The 17,038-nt window shown below is 50.7% G+C and overlaps 5 protein-coding genes across 6 annotated transcripts; 3 read left to right on the top strand and 2 right to left on the bottom strand.

Moving 5' to 3' along the window:
* Nucleotides 1-258: 258 nt before the first annotated feature.
* Nucleotides 259-2,535, bottom strand: LOC6506348 (transcription initiation factor TFIID subunit 6). Its single transcript, XM_001958019.4, has 5 exons — nt 1,545-2,535; nt 1,318-1,487; nt 803-1,258; nt 478-739; nt 259-421 (listed from the first exon to the last, which is right to left on the bottom strand). The coding sequence occupies exons 1-5, from the start codon at nt 2,427-2,429 to the stop codon at nt 335-337; spliced, it is 1,860 nt and encodes a 619-aa protein (XP_001958055.1). The 5' UTR covers nt 2,430-2,535; the 3' UTR covers nt 259-334.
* LOC6493591 (histone-lysine N-methyltransferase ash1) lies at nt 2,473-11,138 on the top strand. Of its 2 annotated transcripts, none has more exons than XM_001958020.4 (7): nt 2,473-2,555; nt 2,707-3,160; nt 3,315-3,409; nt 3,694-8,499; nt 8,570-10,060; nt 10,121-10,333; nt 10,400-11,138. In XM_001958020.4, exons 3-7 carry the CDS (start codon nt 3,335-3,337, stop codon nt 10,586-10,588), a joined length of 6,774 nt encoding a protein of 2,257 aa, XP_001958056.1. In that variant the 5' UTR covers nt 2,473-2,555; nt 2,707-3,160; nt 3,315-3,334; the 3' UTR covers nt 10,589-11,138. The 2 variants fall into 2 exon arrangements, with proteins under 2 accessions (XP_001958056.1, XP_014764459.1); XM_014908973.3 differs by having other exon boundaries at nt 3,233-3,409.
* Nucleotides 11,139-11,353: 215 nt separating this feature from the next.
* Nucleotides 11,354-12,929, top strand: LOC6493592 (rRNA methyltransferase 3, mitochondrial). Its single transcript, XM_001958021.4, has 2 exons — nt 11,354-12,522; nt 12,579-12,929. Exons 1-2 carry the CDS (start codon nt 11,375-11,377, stop codon nt 12,733-12,735), a joined length of 1,305 nt encoding a protein of 434 aa, XP_001958057.2. The 5' UTR covers nt 11,354-11,374; the 3' UTR covers nt 12,736-12,929.
* Nucleotides 12,851-15,610, bottom strand: LOC6506347 (ATP-binding cassette sub-family F member 3). Its single transcript, XM_001958022.4, has 7 exons — nt 15,067-15,610; nt 14,780-15,003; nt 14,074-14,721; nt 13,837-14,010; nt 13,290-13,780; nt 13,141-13,232; nt 12,851-13,078 (listed from the first exon to the last, which is right to left on the bottom strand). Exons 1-7 carry the CDS (start codon nt 15,409-15,411, stop codon nt 12,926-12,928), a joined length of 2,127 nt encoding a protein of 708 aa, XP_001958058.1. The 5' UTR covers nt 15,412-15,610; the 3' UTR covers nt 12,851-12,925.
* Nucleotides 15,611-15,902: 292 nt separating this feature from the next.
* On the top strand, nt 15,903-16,784 carry LOC6493593 (UPF0389 protein CG9231). The gene is made up of 2 exons (XM_001958023.4): nt 15,903-16,158; nt 16,224-16,784. The coding sequence occupies exons 1-2, from the start codon at nt 15,914-15,916 to the stop codon at nt 16,432-16,434; spliced, it is 456 nt and encodes a 151-aa protein (XP_001958059.2). The 5' UTR covers nt 15,903-15,913; the 3' UTR covers nt 16,435-16,784.
* The last annotated feature ends 254 nt before the right edge of the window (nt 16,785-17,038 follow it).

Here is a 17,038-nt window from a genome sequence, read left to right as displayed (position 1 = left end):
GGGTGAACTCTCGCGGTTAGTGGTGGAGTGGGATGCACTGGGATAATTTTATATTACAGTTCATATTGGCCCAAAATTTAATTTTTAAATAAAATATTTTATGCTGAAAATGGCCGAAAAATATATAGCAACTTAAACGATTTTTTTTTAAACCTTTAAATTAAATTAAGAATTAAAATTAATTGAATTTAATGACAAAATATTTCAAAACTTTAAACTTTAACCTTATTTAAAATATTATAACTTTCTCTTGCTTGATTATTTTAAATAGAATTCGCATTCTTTTGTTTATTGCATACGAAACGATTACTTAAACTACAAAATTAGGTGGCTACTACTCCAGATGCGAGAGATCGTCCAGCTCGGGCGGTGCACGCACAATCTCCGTTTCAATAATAAAGGAGTTGGCATCTAGGGTGCTCTGAAAGATTCAACTGTTATAGCATCAAGTGCAGGCGCTTCGCCACTAACAATCACATTCTCGTTGCTCCGCTGCGAACTGGCGACAAGAAGGCTGCTGCCACTGGCGCTGTTACCGCTGGAGTTGGAGTTCGAGTTGGAGGCAGTGGCTCCGTTCGACGCGGACGAGAGAACAACACTGTGGGGCGAGCTCCCCCGACGCACAACCTTCCCCTGGCCCTGTTGTTGCGGCGAGTTTTGGGTAACTATCACAAACTTTTGTGGCGGCTGATTGGCCTGAATGGCTCGGATTTGCGGCAGTGCCGATACTCCAGGACTTCTGTTAGAAAGTGTTAGAATAAGGTTAGTAAAATTTAAATAAAACTAAGAATAATTATCCTACCCCTGCCTTTGCGTACTCGGCATCGAGACGCGTCCTATTGTTGTGGCCGTTTGAGCCGCACTCGTAATGGGAGCTGTGTTAATGGTGTTTGAAGAAAGTGTCACTATGCTGGTGGCTGGTGCGTTCCGCACTTTAACCACCGCCTGGCACAGTGATGGTCCCAGGAAGCCAAAATCGCTTTTGTACTCTTCGGCGGAGTCGGGTGCGCCACGCATTTGTTTGAGAATGGGAGGGCAGCACTTCTGGAGCATAGCGCGTATATGGCCGGCGGCCGTTTTGTCCGTGTTGCTCAACGAAGTGCCCAGTAGATGGGGCTCTATGCGTTCCGAAATGAACTTCAGGCGGGGAATAATGAAAACCTTGATGACCTCACCGCCCAGCTCAGCGAGTCCGGCAATGGAGCCGTATAGCGAGGACAGGTGGGTTTTATCATTCTGCAGTGCCTTGCTGAAGATTCTGTTAGGATTTTAAGAAGTCATTAGATACGGATTTCTTGGAAAAAGATGTAGTCCTACCGCGTCACTCGAGTTTGCAGGTTATTGGTCAGGGTGTTGAAGGTTTTGCAGATCTGGGCCATTAAACGGGAGGCAAAGTCCCGCAGAGCCCAATGATTGTCCAGCTCGGGACGCATGCAAAGCTGCTTGGACACAATGCATGTCATCACCGAAGGGATCAGCTCATGCAGCTACAAAAAAACACAATGTTAGTTATGAACTTTTTACAATGTTGATAAGATCCTTACGTATTTCTCGAGAAAGAGAGAAGGATTATCTAGCAGAGCGCGAACCATGCGCATCAGATAAATGAGCAGCGCCAGGTTGTTCTGCACCACATTGACTTTGACGCCCTCGGCGATGAAGGTGCACATGCGAGGCAGCATTTCATGAAGGCCGGGATCCGAACCCAGGGACTGTAGCGCCTCACCCCGTCGGGGCTCATCAGAGCCCACACAGGCCTCGGTGATTTCTTTGTAGTACAGCTGCTGCTCCACGGACAACTCGTGGGTGGCCAGCTGCTTGACGTGTATGGTCTCCACGTTCTTCAGTTTGTGCATCTTGCCGGTGGTCGGCTTGCCAGCAGCATCCTTGTTCAAACCCTGATCGAGTTTGATCACGGGATTAACCGAGTCAAGGAACTGGGAATCCTTGGAGAGGGGAGGAGGATTCTCCGGCACTGTGGGTTGGACACCCTCGACCACGAACCAGTGAGAGCGAAGGGTGATGTCGAGCGGGATCTTTACAGTGTTGCTGGAAGTAATCTCGCTCAAATCTATCTCTTTGTCTTCCGTGAAGTGCAGCTCCCGCCCGCCGCCGGAGGCAAATCTGAATGGTATGAAGTCCTTGGCCACGAATCCATACTGCGGCTCCACATTGCGCACCTTCAGGGACATGTCGATGTCCCTCACAGAGAGCTTCTGTCGCTTCGAATGATGCATGAACTTGACTGCATCCTGGATGATTCTCTTCAGCTTTATGGACACATCCTCGGCCAACTCCTTGGCGGCGTCATCTGACAATGAGCCGACGCCGATGCTTTCTGCAATCACCTTCATGGACTCCGCCGACATGCTGGAGCCATAAAGCATGCTGCTCGTTGCGCTGCTTGATTTCGTTGCTTTTCCACTCATTTTTTCGAATATAAAAATTAACAAACAAAAAAATTGGGCCGAAAAATATGGGGCCAGTGAGTACACATAGTAAATAAAATATTATAATCGATGTCGATAGTTTAGGGTTGCAGCTTTAAGGGGCAGGTGAGTTAAATATTATTAATCGGTTTAATTGACATACAAATGAAAAAAAAATTGCTGTTAATTTACCGTTTTTAATTTAATTTTATAAATATAGAAATATTTTATAAGTTTGAAAGATTTAGTAATATTCGATTTAATTTGTAATCGATAGTGTTGATGCATCTATCGTGATTCGCGTACATGGTCACACTACATCACGAAGCCTGGCCACACCAAATTGCAGTGTCTTTTTCTTTATTTATGTTCGTAAATTTTTGGTTGCCTGGCTTTTTGTTGTTGCGCCACCTTAACAATAACAATTAATGCGCGTCCCCGCCGCCGTCCGCGATGCGATCGAGTGAATAACAGAAACAACATTTACATGTTCCACATGCGAAACGCGTTGCAACGTTGCTCTGTCGTCGGGCGTCGAACAAAGCAGCAGCAGCAGCAGCAGCTGAAAACGGCGCCATTTTAAGAAACAAAACAAGCCACGGCCGAAGGCGCAGGAAAAGTGTCATAGTGCGAATGCAATGTGCGAAATAATAATTACTCCACACACTCAGTACCCAACTCAGCAAACTGAAAGCCGCGAGTGAAGTGCCCAGCAAAGAAAACAATCCAACGTAAGTGGGGAGGGAAAATCGTTTCCACTTTTTTTCTATTTTTTTTTTTTTTGGACGTCGTCGCTGTTGTAGGTTGACCTACTTTAAATGCGATTAAAAAAACGAAATGTTGCTTTAAAAACACACACAACAACGCCTGGCTAATCTCTTGCAGCTCTCAAGCGACTCCAAAATATGAGCAGTGGCCAAAATGAGACGGCAGCAGCAGCAAAGGTCCTGGAAACACAAGAGTCCGGCAGTGAAAATGAGGTGAGTCTGGTGGAAATCGAAAGGAAAGGGGTGCCACGGGAAATATGGAATAGTTTTGGTGACGTAGAGAGAGTCTTAAATGTATAACATAATAAATTAATAAATAAAACGTAAACTAAATGCAACTATCCTTCAGATGGAACAAGTTACTAGGCCACCTAGCTGATGAAATATTTATCCTTTTATTTTAATTGAATTATTATGCAACATAAGTCATATTACTCTCCATTATTCCCGTGGCAATCCCTGCTTGCATCACCATTATTAACACTTATCATCCGCAGGAAACCGATTCTATTACGGATCAGTCCAGCCAATCGAAGTCCACAAAATCCGCCACTCAGTTCAGCGTACAACGTTCGGATACAGATGGCCTGCGCATGAGAATCTCGGCCATCCGCCCCCTGCCAGTCGCAACTCCAGTGGAAAGTAAACCCCCAAAAAAGCCAGTTGTTTCAAAGTCCAGAAATATGTCCGCCCAGGACACAGAATCCGGTTGTTCAGAGGCTAAGAACAAGGCGGTCAGCAAGAAGATCAGAGTGAAGCGAAAGAAGATATCCAGTGGCAACAGTGGAATCAGCAAGACGGAGAGGGAGAAGCCCCATGGGTCGGGGTTCTCCTCGGATTCGGAGGATGATCTGCCGCTGAAGGTGCACCAGCAGAGAGCGCCGCGACTCCTGCTGACGGCCATCAGTCAGGCGGCACAGTCCATTGAGAAGCCCTGCTTGGACATTGGCATCTCGTCGAGCGACAATGAGCTGCCCAGTCTCGTCCAGGCGGCCATCAACCGAGTGGAGAGCGACACGGAAGACACCACAGTCGAGGGCAGCTTCCGCAAGGCGGCCAAGGCCAAGAACCTGCCGCGCTACCAGTCCACTCTGCTGCAGGACTTCATGGAGCGCACGCAGATGCTGGGCCAGAGCGGCAACGCCGGCAAGCTGCCGGAGGAGACGGTCGTGAAGGCCAAGGAGGAGGTGGCGGTTCTGCAGACGGCCACACCCCGAAAGCGGAGAGGCAGACCCAAGAAGGTCGTCGCTGTGCTGCCCGCCGCCAACTCTGGACCCGCTATCAATGAATCCGCCGACTCTGGAGTGATCAGCACCACCAGCACGACGCAGAGCACCACCCCGTCGCCCAAGATGCAAAGCGAAACTGTTCTGCCCGCTGGAACAGCGCCAGTGGCGTCCACCAGCAAGCCGAAGATCGACATGGCCTACCTGGACAAGCGAATGTACGCCACGGAGCGGGTGCTGTACCCGCCGCCGAGGAGCAAGCGGCGCCAGAACAACAAGAAGCCAACCTCCAGCTCCAGCAACAAGGAGGAGCTTCAGCTGGATCCCCTCTGGCGGGAAATAGACGTGAACAAGAAGTTCCGGCTAAGGAGCATGAGTGTGGGAGCGGCGAGTGCCACTGGCGCTGGCACCACCACCATTTGCAGCAAGATACTGGCCGCCAAGAGTGGCTACGTCTCGGACTACGGTAGCGTCCGGCAACCGAGGAGCGCCCACAACCACAATTCGGGCTACAAGTCCGACGCCAGCTGCAAGAGCCGATACAGCACCAAGAGCTGCATGAGCCGCCGGAGCAGGGCCAAGAGCTGTGGCTACCGCAGCGACTGCAAGGAGTCGGGGAAGTCCGGCCTAAGAATGCGACGGAAGCGGCGGGCTTCCATGCTCCTGAAAACGGCAGCTGACGATCCAACCGAAGACCAGGACATCCTCCAACTGGCGGGTCTGTCCCTCGGCCAGAGCAGCGAGGAGAGCAACGAGTACATCAGCAAGCCGAGTCTCCAGAGTCTGCCCACGACAAGTGCGAGCAAGAAGTACGGGGAGATCAACCGCTACGTCACCACGGGCCAGTACTTCGGGCGTGGCGGCAGCCTGACGGCCACGAATCCGGAGAACTTCATCAGCAAGATGATGAACCAGCGCAAGGAGACCCCAGCGCCCAGCAAGTCGTCCTGCAAGATCAAATCCCGGCGCTCCTCGGCGGCCAGCATGTGCAGCAGTTATGTCTCCGGGATGTCCAGAGTGCGTCGACGGCACCGCCGAAAGAGTTTCAGCCACAACAAGTCCCTGAACATAGACTCCAAGCTGCTCACCGAGATCGAGATCATCACGAGCACCTTCCACAGCAGGTGTCGCATCCAGGACGACCGCCTGACGGGAAGTAGTGGCAAGGAGAAGCTCATGGCCGATGCCAACAAGTTGCAGGCCACGCTCACCGCGCCCAGTCCCGCCCAGCAGTTGGTGCTCAACGGCGGCGGGAGTGGCGGAGTGGGAGCACTGGCCGCTCCCCTCCCGAAGCCCGTCAAGCGGGGCCTCAAGAAGAGGAAGCTTAGCGAACCGCTGGTGGACTTCGCCATGCTCTCGGCCAGCGCCAGTGGAGCTCCGAACGGCAGTGGCAGCAGCACCGGCACAGCCAAACGTCGCCACAAGAAGTCCCAGAGCAACGACAGCTCCAGCCCGGATGATCACAAGCTGCCTCTCAAGAAGCGGCACTACCTACTGACTCCGGGAGAGCGTCCGCTGGCGGAGACGGCCTTCGCCAACGGAAAACTGAACGCAGAAGCGTGGGCAGCGGCAGCGGCGGCTGCGAAGAGCACTGCGTCCACCAAGTCCCAGGCGCAGTTTAACGCCAAGAGCGCCAAGTCCGCCCTGACTCCCAAGAAGCGGCATCTGTTGGAGCAATCCACGCCCAGTGGTAGGCAGGGGGCGTCGTCCGCCAGCAACTCCCCCCTCAGGATCGTCGTCGACAACAATTCCATCAGCGGCGGCAAGCTGCTGGACATCAGTCCGAGCTCGCTGTGCTCCCTGAAGCAGCAAAGGAGAGTAGGCGGCGGCAAGCAGAAGGCCATCGCCACCAGGGAGCTGGTTCAGATGCCCTCTCCAGCCGGTAGCTACCCGCCGCCTGGAGTCTTCGAGCCATCCGTCGAGCTGGAGATCCAGATACCCATCGGGAAGCTCAACGAATCGGTGATAACCAAGGCCGAAGTGGAGTCTCCGCTACTGTCCGCCCTGGACATCAAAGAGGACACCAAAAAGGAGATTGGCCAGCGAGTGGTGGAGTCTCTGCTCCACAAAACGGGTGGCAATCTGCTCCTGAAACGGAAGCGGAAGAAGATCAACCGCACGGGCTTCCCAACAGTGCGTCGGAAGAAGCGGAAAGTCAGCGTGGAGCAGCAGCCGGCCGTGTTGATGGACGAGGCTGGGCAGGCACCGGACCCCGACGACGAACCGTTGCAGTCCATACGGGAGACCAGAAGCTCCAGCAGCGCCCAGGTACAGGTCCCGCCTACCAATCCGCCCATGGACTGTGAGAGGGTGCCACAGGCGGGTGAGGCGCGCGAAACCTTTGTGGCAAGGAGCAACCAGCGCGCCCCTCGCCTCTCGGTGGTGGCTCTGGAGAGGCTCCAGAGGCCGCAGACTCCAGCCAGGGGCAGACCGCGGGGCAGGAAGCCCAAGGACAAGACTGTAGTGCCACCACCGCCGCCCGAACCTGAGGTGAAGGTCGCCAAGAAACGAGGTCGGCATCCAAAGAAACCGCCAGTGGAAGTCGCTCCCCCGCCACCCACTCCCCCAGCCCCCGCTCCCCGGCCGACGAAAACCAAACTGCAGCCCAACATTAAGCTTCCGGCTGGCATCGATCCCAACACGAACTTCAGCTGCAAGATCCGCCTGAAGCGAAGGAAGAACTTGGATGCAGTCCACCAGGACCTGGCCAGGACCATTAAGAGCAAGCCTGCAGCTCCGCCTCCACCTCCGCCGGCAGAGGATGAGATCACCGCCAGCCAGGAGGAGATCGATGCCGAGGCGGAGGCCAAGCGACTGGACAGCATTCCCACTGAACACGATCCTCTGCCCGCCGGCGAGTCCCTCAATCCCGGGCCATTCGACTACGCCAGCTGCAGCGACACCAGCGAGGACAAGTCGTCCACCGTCTCCACCAAGAAGCTCTCCAAGGTGAAGAAGACCTACCTGGTGGCGGGGCTCTTCTCCAACCACTACAAGCAGTCGCTGATGCCGCCCCCGGCGAAGGTGAACAAGAAACCAGCGCAGCCGGAGGAGCAGCCGGTGGCTCCGGCCAGTCTCCTGCCACCGCCGCCCTACTGCGAGAAGTACCTGCGGCGGAGCAAAATCGACTTCGAGCTGCCCTACGACATCTGGTGGGCGTACACCAACTCCAAGCTGCCCACCCGGCATGTGGTGCCCTCGTGGAACTACCGGAAGATCCGGACAAACGTCTACGCCGAGTCAGTGCGTCCCAACCTGGCCGGCTTCGACCATCCCACTTGCAATTGCAAGAACCACGGCGAGATCGCGTGCCAGGACAACTGTCTCAACCGGATGGTGTACACCGAGTGCTCGCCCAGCAACTGTCCTGCGGCGGAGAAGTGCCGCAACCAGAAGATCCAACGACACGAAGTGGCGCCCGGCGTGGAGCGCTTCATGACGGAGGACAAGGGATGGGGAGTCCGGACGAAGCTGCCAATTGCCAAGGGCACCTACATCCTGGAGTATGTGGGCGAAGTGGTTACCGAGCGGGAGTTCAAGCAGCGCATGGCCAGCATATACCTGAACGACACCCACCACTACTGCCTCCACCTGGACGGCGGCCTGGTCATCGACGGCCAGCGGATGGGCAGCGATTGCCGGTTCGTGAATCACTCCTGCGAGCCCAACTGCGAGATGCAGAAGTGGAGTGTCAACGGCCTGTCCCGGATGGTGCTCTTCGCCAAGCGAGCCATTGCCCAGGGCGAGGAGCTCACCTACGATTACAACTTCTCTCTGTTCAATCCCTCCGAGGGCCAGCCCTGCAGATGCCGAATGCCGCAGTGCCGCGGCGTCATTGGCGGCAAGTCGCAGAGGGTGAAGCCGTTGCCCGCCGCGGAGGCGAAGCCATCGGAGAGCTCTCCCGGCCGGAACGGTCGCCAGCGCAAGCACAAGGCCAAGAAGCACCAGCAGCAGCAGCGGGCACAGGCCAAGGATGCGGCTTCCTCGGTGGCAGTGGCCAAGATGCAGCCTCTCTCCGACAAGGAGAAGAAACTAGTCAAGCAGTTCAATACGTTCCTGGTCAGGAACTTCGAGAAGGTACGTCCTTTGAATCACTTATCCTTTCCAGCTCCAGAATTCGAAATAATCCAATCTCTCTCCTCTTTAGATTCGGAAATTTAAAGCCAAGCGCGCTGCCGCTCAGGCATCTTCGGCCCTGACTGCATCTGCCTCGTCGCCGGTGCAGGGCGCTACGAATGGTGATATTCCAGGGCGTAGACCCTCCACGCCGTCCTCCACATCCCTGCTGGCCACCCAGATCTCCGCGCTCTGCACGCCACGCAACATGAAGACTCGCGGACTGGCCCAGGCCGTTCAGGATCCCGAGCTGGAGAAGATGGCCAAGATGGCTGTGATTCTGAGGGACATCTGCAGTACCCTGGAGTCGCGAAAGATGTCCGATCTTTTAACCACCGTGTCCAGCAAGAAGAAGAAGGCCATGAAGAGCTCTTTGGGCGGCAAGCAGGGGTCGTCGGCGGGGTCTGGTCGCGTGGAATTCCGATCCATACAGGCGCAGGTGGAGCAGGGCCACTACAAGTCGCCCCTGGAGTACGACGAGCACATGCAGCAGCTCTTTGCGGACGCCAAGCAGCAACATGGCGACGATGAGGGAAAGGCCAAGGCCCTGCAGTCCCTGATGGACTGCTATGAGCAGCAGAAGACGTCCAGTTACTCCCAGCTGGTGGAGATTCTCGGCGAATCGGAATCCCTGCAAAGCTTTAAGCCAAAGGAGGAGGAGTTGATGGTTCCCACAGTGGAACTGCAAAAGGATGTGAAGAAATCTCCAGGAACAGGAGATGCCACGCCACCTCCCACAGTGCCATCGATTCCCATCAATGTCCTGCCACCCATTGAGGGATCCAGCGACGAGGATGTGATCCGTTGCATATGTGGGCTGTACAAGGACGAGGGCCTGATGATTCAGTGCGCCAAGTGCATGGTGTGGCAGCACACGGAGTGCACCAAGGCGGACATCGATGCGGATAACTATCAGTGCGAGCGATGCGAGCCGCGGGAGGTGGACAGGGAGATTCCATTGGAGGAGTTCACCGAAGAAGGACATCGCTACTATCTCTCTCTGATGCGGGGTGACCTGCAGGTTCGCCAAGGGGATGCAGTGTATGTTTTGCGCGACATTCCCATCAAGGACGAGGCTGGCAAGGTGCTGCCCACCAAGAAGCACACCTACGAGACAATCGGAGCCATCGACTACCAGGAGTGTGACATATTCCGGGTGGAGCACCTGTGGAAGAACGAAACTGGCAAGCGGTTCATCTTTGGCCATCATTTCCTTCGGCCGCACGAGACCTTCCACGAGCCATCGCGTCGGTTCTATCCCAACGAAGTGGTGCGCGTCTCCCTGTACGAAGTGGTGCCCATTGAGCTCGTCATTGGACGGTGCTGGGTCCTGGATCGCACCACCTTCTGCAAGGGCCGGCCCATGGAGTGCACCGACGAGGATCATTGCTACATTTGTGAACTGCGCGTGGACAAGACGGCCAGGTTCTTCTCCAAGGCCAAGGCCAATCACCCGGCATGCACCAAAAGCTATGCCTTCCGAAAGTTTCCCGAAAAACTCAAGATATCCAAGAGCTATGCGGTGAGTTTAGAAGTTACTTGCCTTTGAAAGGAGTGCTAATGTTTTATTTTATTCCTTTAGCCGCACGATGTGGATCCTTCGTTGCTTAAAACACGGAGGCAAAAGACTGATTTAGAAGTAGCAGGAGGCGTTCCAGCCACGGCTCAGAAGACGCCGGGCAGGCAGGAGCAGCAGCAACAAAAGGCGGCTGGGAGGAAGCAGCGAGGGGTCAATGCGGTCACATCGGAATCATCTTCTGTACGAGTATTACAACCAGTGGCGCCCAATGGGCAGGTGAGTGATGAGGTTTTCCCATCAAACTTATTAGATTTTTATTTATTTTTTAAATTATCCCTACAGATACTGAAAAAGAAACGGTCGCGCTTGGAAAACGTCTTAATAACCATGAAGCTCAAGTGTCTCGATGCACAGACCGCCCAGGAGCAACCGATCGACTTGTCGTACCTGCTATCCGGACGTGGTGCTCGGCAGAGGAAGACCCAGCAGCACTCCGGCAATGGCAACAACAGCTCGAACTGTTCTAACTAACATATTAAGCCAGAAATAAGATTAGGCGCTGTACATACGCGGATATTTTAGAGGCATTGCTTAATATTTATGGAATTTCATCAAACAGTTAGCCCCTAGCCATGTAAGAAGTAACGGTGATAGTAGTAATCCTAGATGGTAACTTGTTATGAACAAATTTCGTGAAAATAAGGCCTCCGAACTCGGCTAAGATGGAACAGATTACGAATTACGGATACTCTAAGAATCTATTTATATTGTATTTACAGCACACTGCATGAAGACCCTTTTTAGATGAATTTCTTATGTTTTTACTTGTTTATTGCATTTCAATATTTACTTTGTTTTATCTACTATAATACTATCTACTCTCCGTCTTTACAACCGGAAGGCGTTTTAATTTTGCATTGTTATTTTAAATTATTGTATTATGTTATGGCTGATTATTGGAACTATGTCCGACACCCATATTGGACCACTCATTGCGCTATTAGTTTTTAATTAATTTGAAATTGTTATTAACTGCTAACACAAATTTTAAAACTGAAATAAAATGTATATTTTCATTACATATCGAGTGTTTCAAATCGCCCGCCCAATGTTATAAGGGTCTGTAAAGTCTATGTTGGAGTTTTGTTTTTCAACACTGGTTAAAGGGGCGTAGGGTAAAAGGATGAAATATTAAAAAAGGTTTTTGCAGAATATGTTGATATTATTTTATGTTATGGCATTTGCAATTTAATTATATAAAAATCACAAAATCGCATTTTTGTAACTTGAATGAGGTAACCCTTTTGGACTACGCCCATGTGCCAGCAATCATCTGTTTCACTTTCATCCAACACCATGTTTCACAACATTTTCAAACGCTCGCTTCAGGCGAGTTTTAGACAAATATATACCATAAATAACTGCAATCCTTTGCGAGCAAGCTCCAGCAGTCCCCATGGCGATGTCAAGGATGCACTGGAGATCGAGGCCAATCTGTTTGGCAATTCTGGACAGAAGCATGAGCCGGTAAACACGCGGGAGGCTTTACGCAAGAACCGCTCCAAGTCGTTTGGAGCGCGGAAGAATAAGGAGAATAAGAGGGAAGGTCCAGTGAATCCCCCAAAATTTACTGCAACTTCGGATCCTCCCAGGTTCAGTGTCCCTCGAGCACATCCTCCTCCCGCTCCAATCATCAAAGACAGCGAACTGAACCTGGAGTTTGTACGTCTCACGCTGCAGGATCCACTGACCAGCACTTTGTTAACTACTGTACGGTCCAAAAAGCGGCGCGACAAGAACCGTCAGATCATCCTCGAGGGCAGAAGACTCATCCAGGAGGCCCTGCAGTGCGGTCTCAAAATGCAGACGCTCCTCTTCAGTCAGAAGGATCAGTTGGCGTTGGTCAAGGAGGAGGTGGGAAAAGCCCAACAAGGCACTGGGTCGAAAATCTACAAGGTGCCACAACATGATCTTAAGACCTGGTCCTCGCTGGTCACCCCTCCCGGTCTGATGGCCATTTTCGATCGCCCGTCAGACAAGGGCTTGGAGAGCAACCTGGCGGAACAGGAGCGAGTGGGCACTAAGCCCTTGCCTGTAACGGTGGTGTGCGACAACATCAGGGAGCCCAACAACCTGGGCAGCATCATCAGGACCTGTGCAGCCCTTCCATGTAGTCAGGTGGTAGTCACCCACGGCTGCTGCGACCCTTGGGAGTCGAAGGCCCTCCGAGGCGGCTGTGGGGGACAGTTTAGGATTCCCATTCTGGACGATGTTACCTGGGAGGAGCTCTCGAACATCATACCCCCGGAAGTTTCAAGCGACTGTCGGGTGTTCATCGCAGAAAACAATCTGGAGAAGAGGGAGAGCCACGAGACCATCGACTATGCGGATATTAGTGATGTGGGAGCTCAAAACTTCCTGATAATTGGCGGAGAAAGCCATGGAGTCAGTGAGGCTGCTTACAGGTAGGTGCTTTGCAAGTTAAATTATTAATATTTTATTAATTTTTATGCATTTTTAGGTTCAAGCACTTGGTTGGAGGAAAGGGAAAGTGCGTTTATATTCCCTTGGCAGCTGGAATCGATAGCTTGAATGTGGCCTCTGCCCTCACGCTGTTGCTCTTTGAGCTTCGAAGGAAAATAAATCAGCAGGCAGAAGCTGGAGCTCTGGCTCTATGATTCTGTTGTATAATTAGTCCTGAAGAACAAGAAACTTTTGCCTAAAACTTGAAACAATAAAAAGTATTTCACAAGGAATTTTTGAAATCAATAGTTAAAAAAAGACTCTGCATTCTTCGCGGTTCACTTTATGTAAATTTATTGCTAAGCTGTTTCACAATTATAAGGGCAAATAATATATACATTAAATTCAACTATTAGCTTCGATTTCCTTGTACACCTCCCGCTTGTACTCGTCCAGGCCACCTTCGATGGCTCTGACAGTGCGGTTGCCACAAACCCAGAGCTCCTTGCAGACGACCTTGATGAGTCGCTCGTCGTGGGAAACCAAAATGACGCCGCCCTATAAAAGACACAAATAGTTATGAAAGAACGACAACAAAAGTATCTACGCAGTGTCTGTACCTTGAAGGCATTAATTGCCTTGCCGAGAGCATCAATTGTTTCGATATCCAAGTGATTGGTCGGCTCGTCGAGCACCAGGAAGTTGGGTTCCGCTACAAAATAATTGTTGTTAATTGAAAATGTTTTGTTTGTTTATGAAATAGACTCACCCATGCACATCTTAGCTAAGGCCACACGTGACTTCTGTCCTCCGGACAGGCTGGCAATGCTTTGCAGGGCAAGTGGACCCGATATACCGAAACTGCCCAGTTGCCGCCGGTACTCCTCGTCGGGTCGTCCGGGAAACAGTTCCGCCAAGACGCCCACACACGTCACATTCATGTTCAGATGATCCACGTGATGCTGGGCGAAGTAGCCGATTCGCAATCCTCGATGCATCACAATGTTCCCATGGATGGTGCTCAGCTGGCCCACGATGATCTTCAGCAGCGTTGACTTGCCCGCACCGTTCTCTCCGACAATACAGATCCTGGAGTCCGAGGTGGCCGAGAGATTCACGCCCTTGAAGATGGGCAGTGGGTCCTCCTGGTTGTAGCGGAAGGAGACCTCCGAAATGGCCATAACGGGAGGGTTGAGAGGCTCGACATCGGGAAACTTGAGCGTCACCACAGTCTCCTTTTCCACGGGCTTAAGTTCAGGCCTGGAATGGTCCGTAATAGAATCATAAATTCGTAAGCAAAGAGTGGTTCCACTTACAGTTTCTCGAGCATTTTGATTTTGGATTGAACGGAGGAGGCGCGGTTGGCGTTGTAACGGAAGCGATCGATGAACTCCTGAACATGAGCCCTGTGCGCCATCTGAGCCTCGTACTCCCTGCGCTGGGCCTTCAGTTTCTCCGTCTTGGTCTTCTCGAATTGTTCATAATTTCCCCTTTTTGAAAAATAGATAAGTTAGTTGTGCTCTAAAGTAGGTGTTTGGGTGTAAGATATCTACTTGTAAGCCTCCAGTTCCTGGGAATGCAGGTGAATGATGTCCGTCGGCACGGTGTCAAGGAAATTGCGATCGTGGGAAACAACCAGTATCGTGGTTGGCCACGTCTGGAGGTAGTTCTCTAACCAAATAATGGCCTTAATGTCCAACATGTTCGTCGGCTCGTCGAGCAGGAGAAGATCTGGCTTGGAGAAGAGGGCTCTCGCTAACGCCAGACGCATGCGCCAACCACCTGAGAATGATTTCGTAGGTCGCAGCTGCATGTCCGCATCGAAACCCAATCCCTTCAGTATCACAGATGCCCGTGCCACAGCCTTGTCCGCCTCAATGTTCTGCAGAGCAGCGTACGTCTCACTCAGCTCGCTGGAAAGCGCCGCGTCCTGAACGCCATTGTTCAAGGCCGCCAGGATCTCCTTCTCGCGGTCGAGCAACCTCGTTCGTTCCGTGTCGCATTCCAATACGCTGTCCACCGCTGCTGTATCGTCGCCCACCACCTCCTGCTCCACGTGCAGAACCGATATGTGAGAGGGGATCTGCAGCTGCCGCTCGGCAATCATCCTTAAGAGGGTGGTTTTGCCCAGACCGTTCCTGCCCACCAATCCATATCGCCGGCCGAAGGAGAGCAGCAGATTCGCATTCTGCAGAAGAACCCTGAAGGACATTAACCAGTTGTTACAACCTGAGTGAGTAGCTTCTAACGTTCTCTTACTTTTCGCCAAAGGCCAGATCGAAGTTCTCAATCTTGATGTCCATGGACCGGTTGAGGCCCTTCTGGTCCAGCTTCGTGTTCTTTTTGTTGGTCACCTGGGATGCCGTTGCCGTCTGCAGTTTTACGGCAACTGGAATCATGCCGTGCTTGTTCACCTCCTGCCGCTTCTCCTGCTTCTGCTGCAGCTTGGCCTCCGCCTTTTCCAGCTTTTTCGAATCCACTTTCTAAAAGAATTGGATAGATTGCATATATTCTCTATTTTTATTGAGCCAATAATCTTTACTTACGTTTCCACCGTCCTTGTTGACCACCCAGATGCTCTGCATGTCCTTGTCCATGCGCTCCATGTCTTTTGCCATCTCAGCAATATTTACGGGCGCATTCAGAACCTTGCGCTCCACGCTGACCCCATTGTTCTTCATTATGTTGAGGAACTGGTCGCACAGCTCCCGTATACTCTCCTCAGGCCGGTCACAATCGATGCTCTGCAGGATGTCGCCCACCGCATCAAAGACATCGTCGCCGGTCTCGAAGTCTTCCTCGCTGCCAGATAGCACTCCCACAACGTATGTCAGGAGCTCAGAGTCGATTTTTGGGAACTCTCGCTGCAGAATGCTTGTGTATTCACTCATCTTTGGGGATTCCTTTGTGTTGGGTGGCGGCAGGATCTCTCAGATGACCTTGATGGAAAAATCGCTAATTGTATCGTGTGGCAAGCCGGATAAAGTAATTTTCCCGACTTCAACACCACAAGCGAAATTAAGAAGGGGGGCTGGAAGAAGAAGCAGAAGTCTCCAGGTGGTCGGTGGGGCTGTTAGGGGAGTGGTTGTTTAGTTTTAGAGCACTGTTTTTAAGTGTTGGTACAATTTGCATGTTATGTTAACATTCCGTGTAGCGTGCGAATGTATTCTGTTAAGCTTTGGCGCCAAGTTTTGGATTTTGATTTATCGATTCTTAGTGTTTTATTTTTAATGCTAAAATATAGATTATATTCAATGATTATATTAACTGTTTATTAGAACTATAAAGTATTATAAAATTTAAGAAATAAACCACTTTGTTCCGATATATTGGCACCGATATACATGTTTAATTTTTATGTAAAGATAATCGATAAATTCAGTTGTGTTTTTGATGTTGACAACCCTAGCGAATTGCATAAAATTCCGGTTGATTGCTATATTCACAGTCGGTAATCAAAAAGTATTTAAAATGTTTAATAAAGCTGCAATGGTAGGTGCTATGGTGCGCCGTTCCTTCGGAACCACCCAATTGATGCGACAAACCATCAAAAACCACGAACCCAACAATCTCGAGAGGAAGATGTTGGTGTGGAGCGGCAAATACAAGTCTCAGGCGGAGGTTCCCAGTTTTGTGAGGTGAGAAAGGGCATAAATTTGGGCTGCAACAGGTTGTTATCAAACATTATTTTTACAATTATCAGTCAGGAGGAGATGGAGCGCTGTCGCAACAAAATGCGCATACGATTGGCCAACATCATGATTGGACTGACGGCCATTGGCTGCGCGATCATGATTTATAATGGAAAACAGGCCGCCAAACGAGGAGAGTCCGTGACCAAGATGAATCTGGACTGGCACAAGCAGTTTAACGAATCCAACCCCGACGCAAAAGCTGCTCCAGCCACAAAGTAGATGAAGTGGCTTTAACCAAATTAAGGAGGGCCTTTCCTATTTTAGTAATTTCCCATTTACTTTCTTGAATTTCAGTTTGTTATCGGGAAGCTTTAAAAAATTTAGCTTTTTAAATAATTGTTATGTTTATTTCTTAAATGGTTTAGTTAAAAATAATTGTAAATCTTGGAAAATTCAGAAACTGAAATTCAAAAGGTCAATGGACCCATGCCTTAGTTTCCTTTTGTGTGAAAACCGTATTTGCCTGGCCTCTGCACATGCACCATATCCTTGGTAGATATTCAGTGATATTTGTAAACTCAAAGTTAGATTTTATTTTAATAGCAAGTCAATAAATAATAAATGAGTGATTTCTGACTTTTGTTTTTGAGAAAGAATGGAAGAAAGATAAGGCGTATTTAAAAAAAACAAATTATAATACAATGAACTCTACTATGCTGATATGATACATTTCATTATAATATTAAGTATTAAGATTCTAGATTCCATGTTTCAGATATACGATAGATTTTATAAGGATCGGAAATGATACAAATTTATGTTTTTTTTGTCAACCTATATATGCTATTACTCCCTTGGGGAAAAACTAATTGGATTGATTTGT

Source organism: Drosophila ananassae, chromosome 2R, assembly GCF_017639315.1.
Source record: "Drosophila ananassae strain 14024-0371.13 chromosome 2R, ASM1763931v2, whole genome shotgun sequence".
Lineage (NCBI taxonomy): Eukaryota > Metazoa > Arthropoda > Insecta > Diptera > Drosophilidae > Drosophila > Drosophila ananassae.
This window is presented reverse-complemented; position numbering and strand designations above follow the sequence as displayed.

What these genes read in the sequence shown, in the direction of transcription:
- LOC6506348 (XM_001958019.4), bottom strand. Translation starts at nt 2,429, where the DNA reads ATGAGTGGAAAAGCAACGAAATCAAGCAGCGCAACGAGCAGCATGCTT. An exon ending in CTCTCTTTCTCGAGAAATAC is followed by an intron (nt 1,488 to 1,544) that starts GTAAGGATCTTA and finishes GTTTTTTTGTAG; the next exon opens with CTGCATGAGCTGATCCCTTC. An exon ending in CGCAGCGGAGCAACGAGAAT is followed by an intron (nt 422 to 477) that starts GTGATTGTTAGT and finishes TGAATCTTTCAG; the next exon opens with AGCACCCTAGATGCCAACTC.
- LOC6493591 (XM_001958020.4), top strand. Translation starts at nt 3,335, where the DNA reads ATGAGCAGTGGCCAAAATGAGACGGCAGCAGCAGCAAAGGTCCTGGAA. An exon ending in TGGTCAGGAACTTCGAGAAG is followed by an intron (nt 8,500 to 8,569) that starts GTACGTCCTTTG and finishes TCTCCTCTTTAG; the next exon opens with ATTCGGAAATTTAAAGCCAA. An exon ending in AGATATCCAAGAGCTATGCG is followed by an intron (nt 10,061 to 10,120) that starts GTGAGTTTAGAA and finishes TTATTCCTTTAG; the next exon opens with CCGCACGATGTGGATCCTTC.
- LOC6493592 (XM_001958021.4), top strand. Translation starts at nt 11,375, where the DNA reads ATGTGCCAGCAATCATCTGTTTCACTTTCATCCAACACCATGTTTCAC. An exon ending in GTCAGTGAGGCTGCTTACAG is followed by an intron (nt 12,523 to 12,578) that starts GTAGGTGCTTTG and finishes ATGCATTTTTAG; the next exon opens with GTTCAAGCACTTGGTTGGAG.
- LOC6506347 (XM_001958022.4), bottom strand. Translation starts at nt 15,411, where the DNA reads ATGAGTGAATACACAAGCATTCTGCAGCGAGAGTTCCCAAAAATCGAC. An exon ending in TCAACAAGGACGGTGGAAAC is followed by an intron (nt 15,004 to 15,066) that starts GTAAGTAAAGAT and finishes CAATTCTTTTAG; the next exon opens with AAAGTGGATTCGAAAAAGCT. An exon ending in CTTAGCTAAGATGTGCATGG is followed by an intron (nt 13,233 to 13,289) that starts GTGAGTCTATTT and finishes ATTATTTTGTAG; the next exon opens with CGGAACCCAACTTCCTGGTG.
- LOC6493593 (XM_001958023.4), top strand. Translation starts at nt 15,914, where the DNA reads ATGTTGACAACCCTAGCGAATTGCATAAAATTCCGGTTGATTGCTATA. An exon ending in GAGGTTCCCAGTTTTGTGAG is followed by an intron (nt 16,159 to 16,223) that starts GTGAGAAAGGGC and finishes TACAATTATCAG; the next exon opens with TCAGGAGGAGATGGAGCGCT.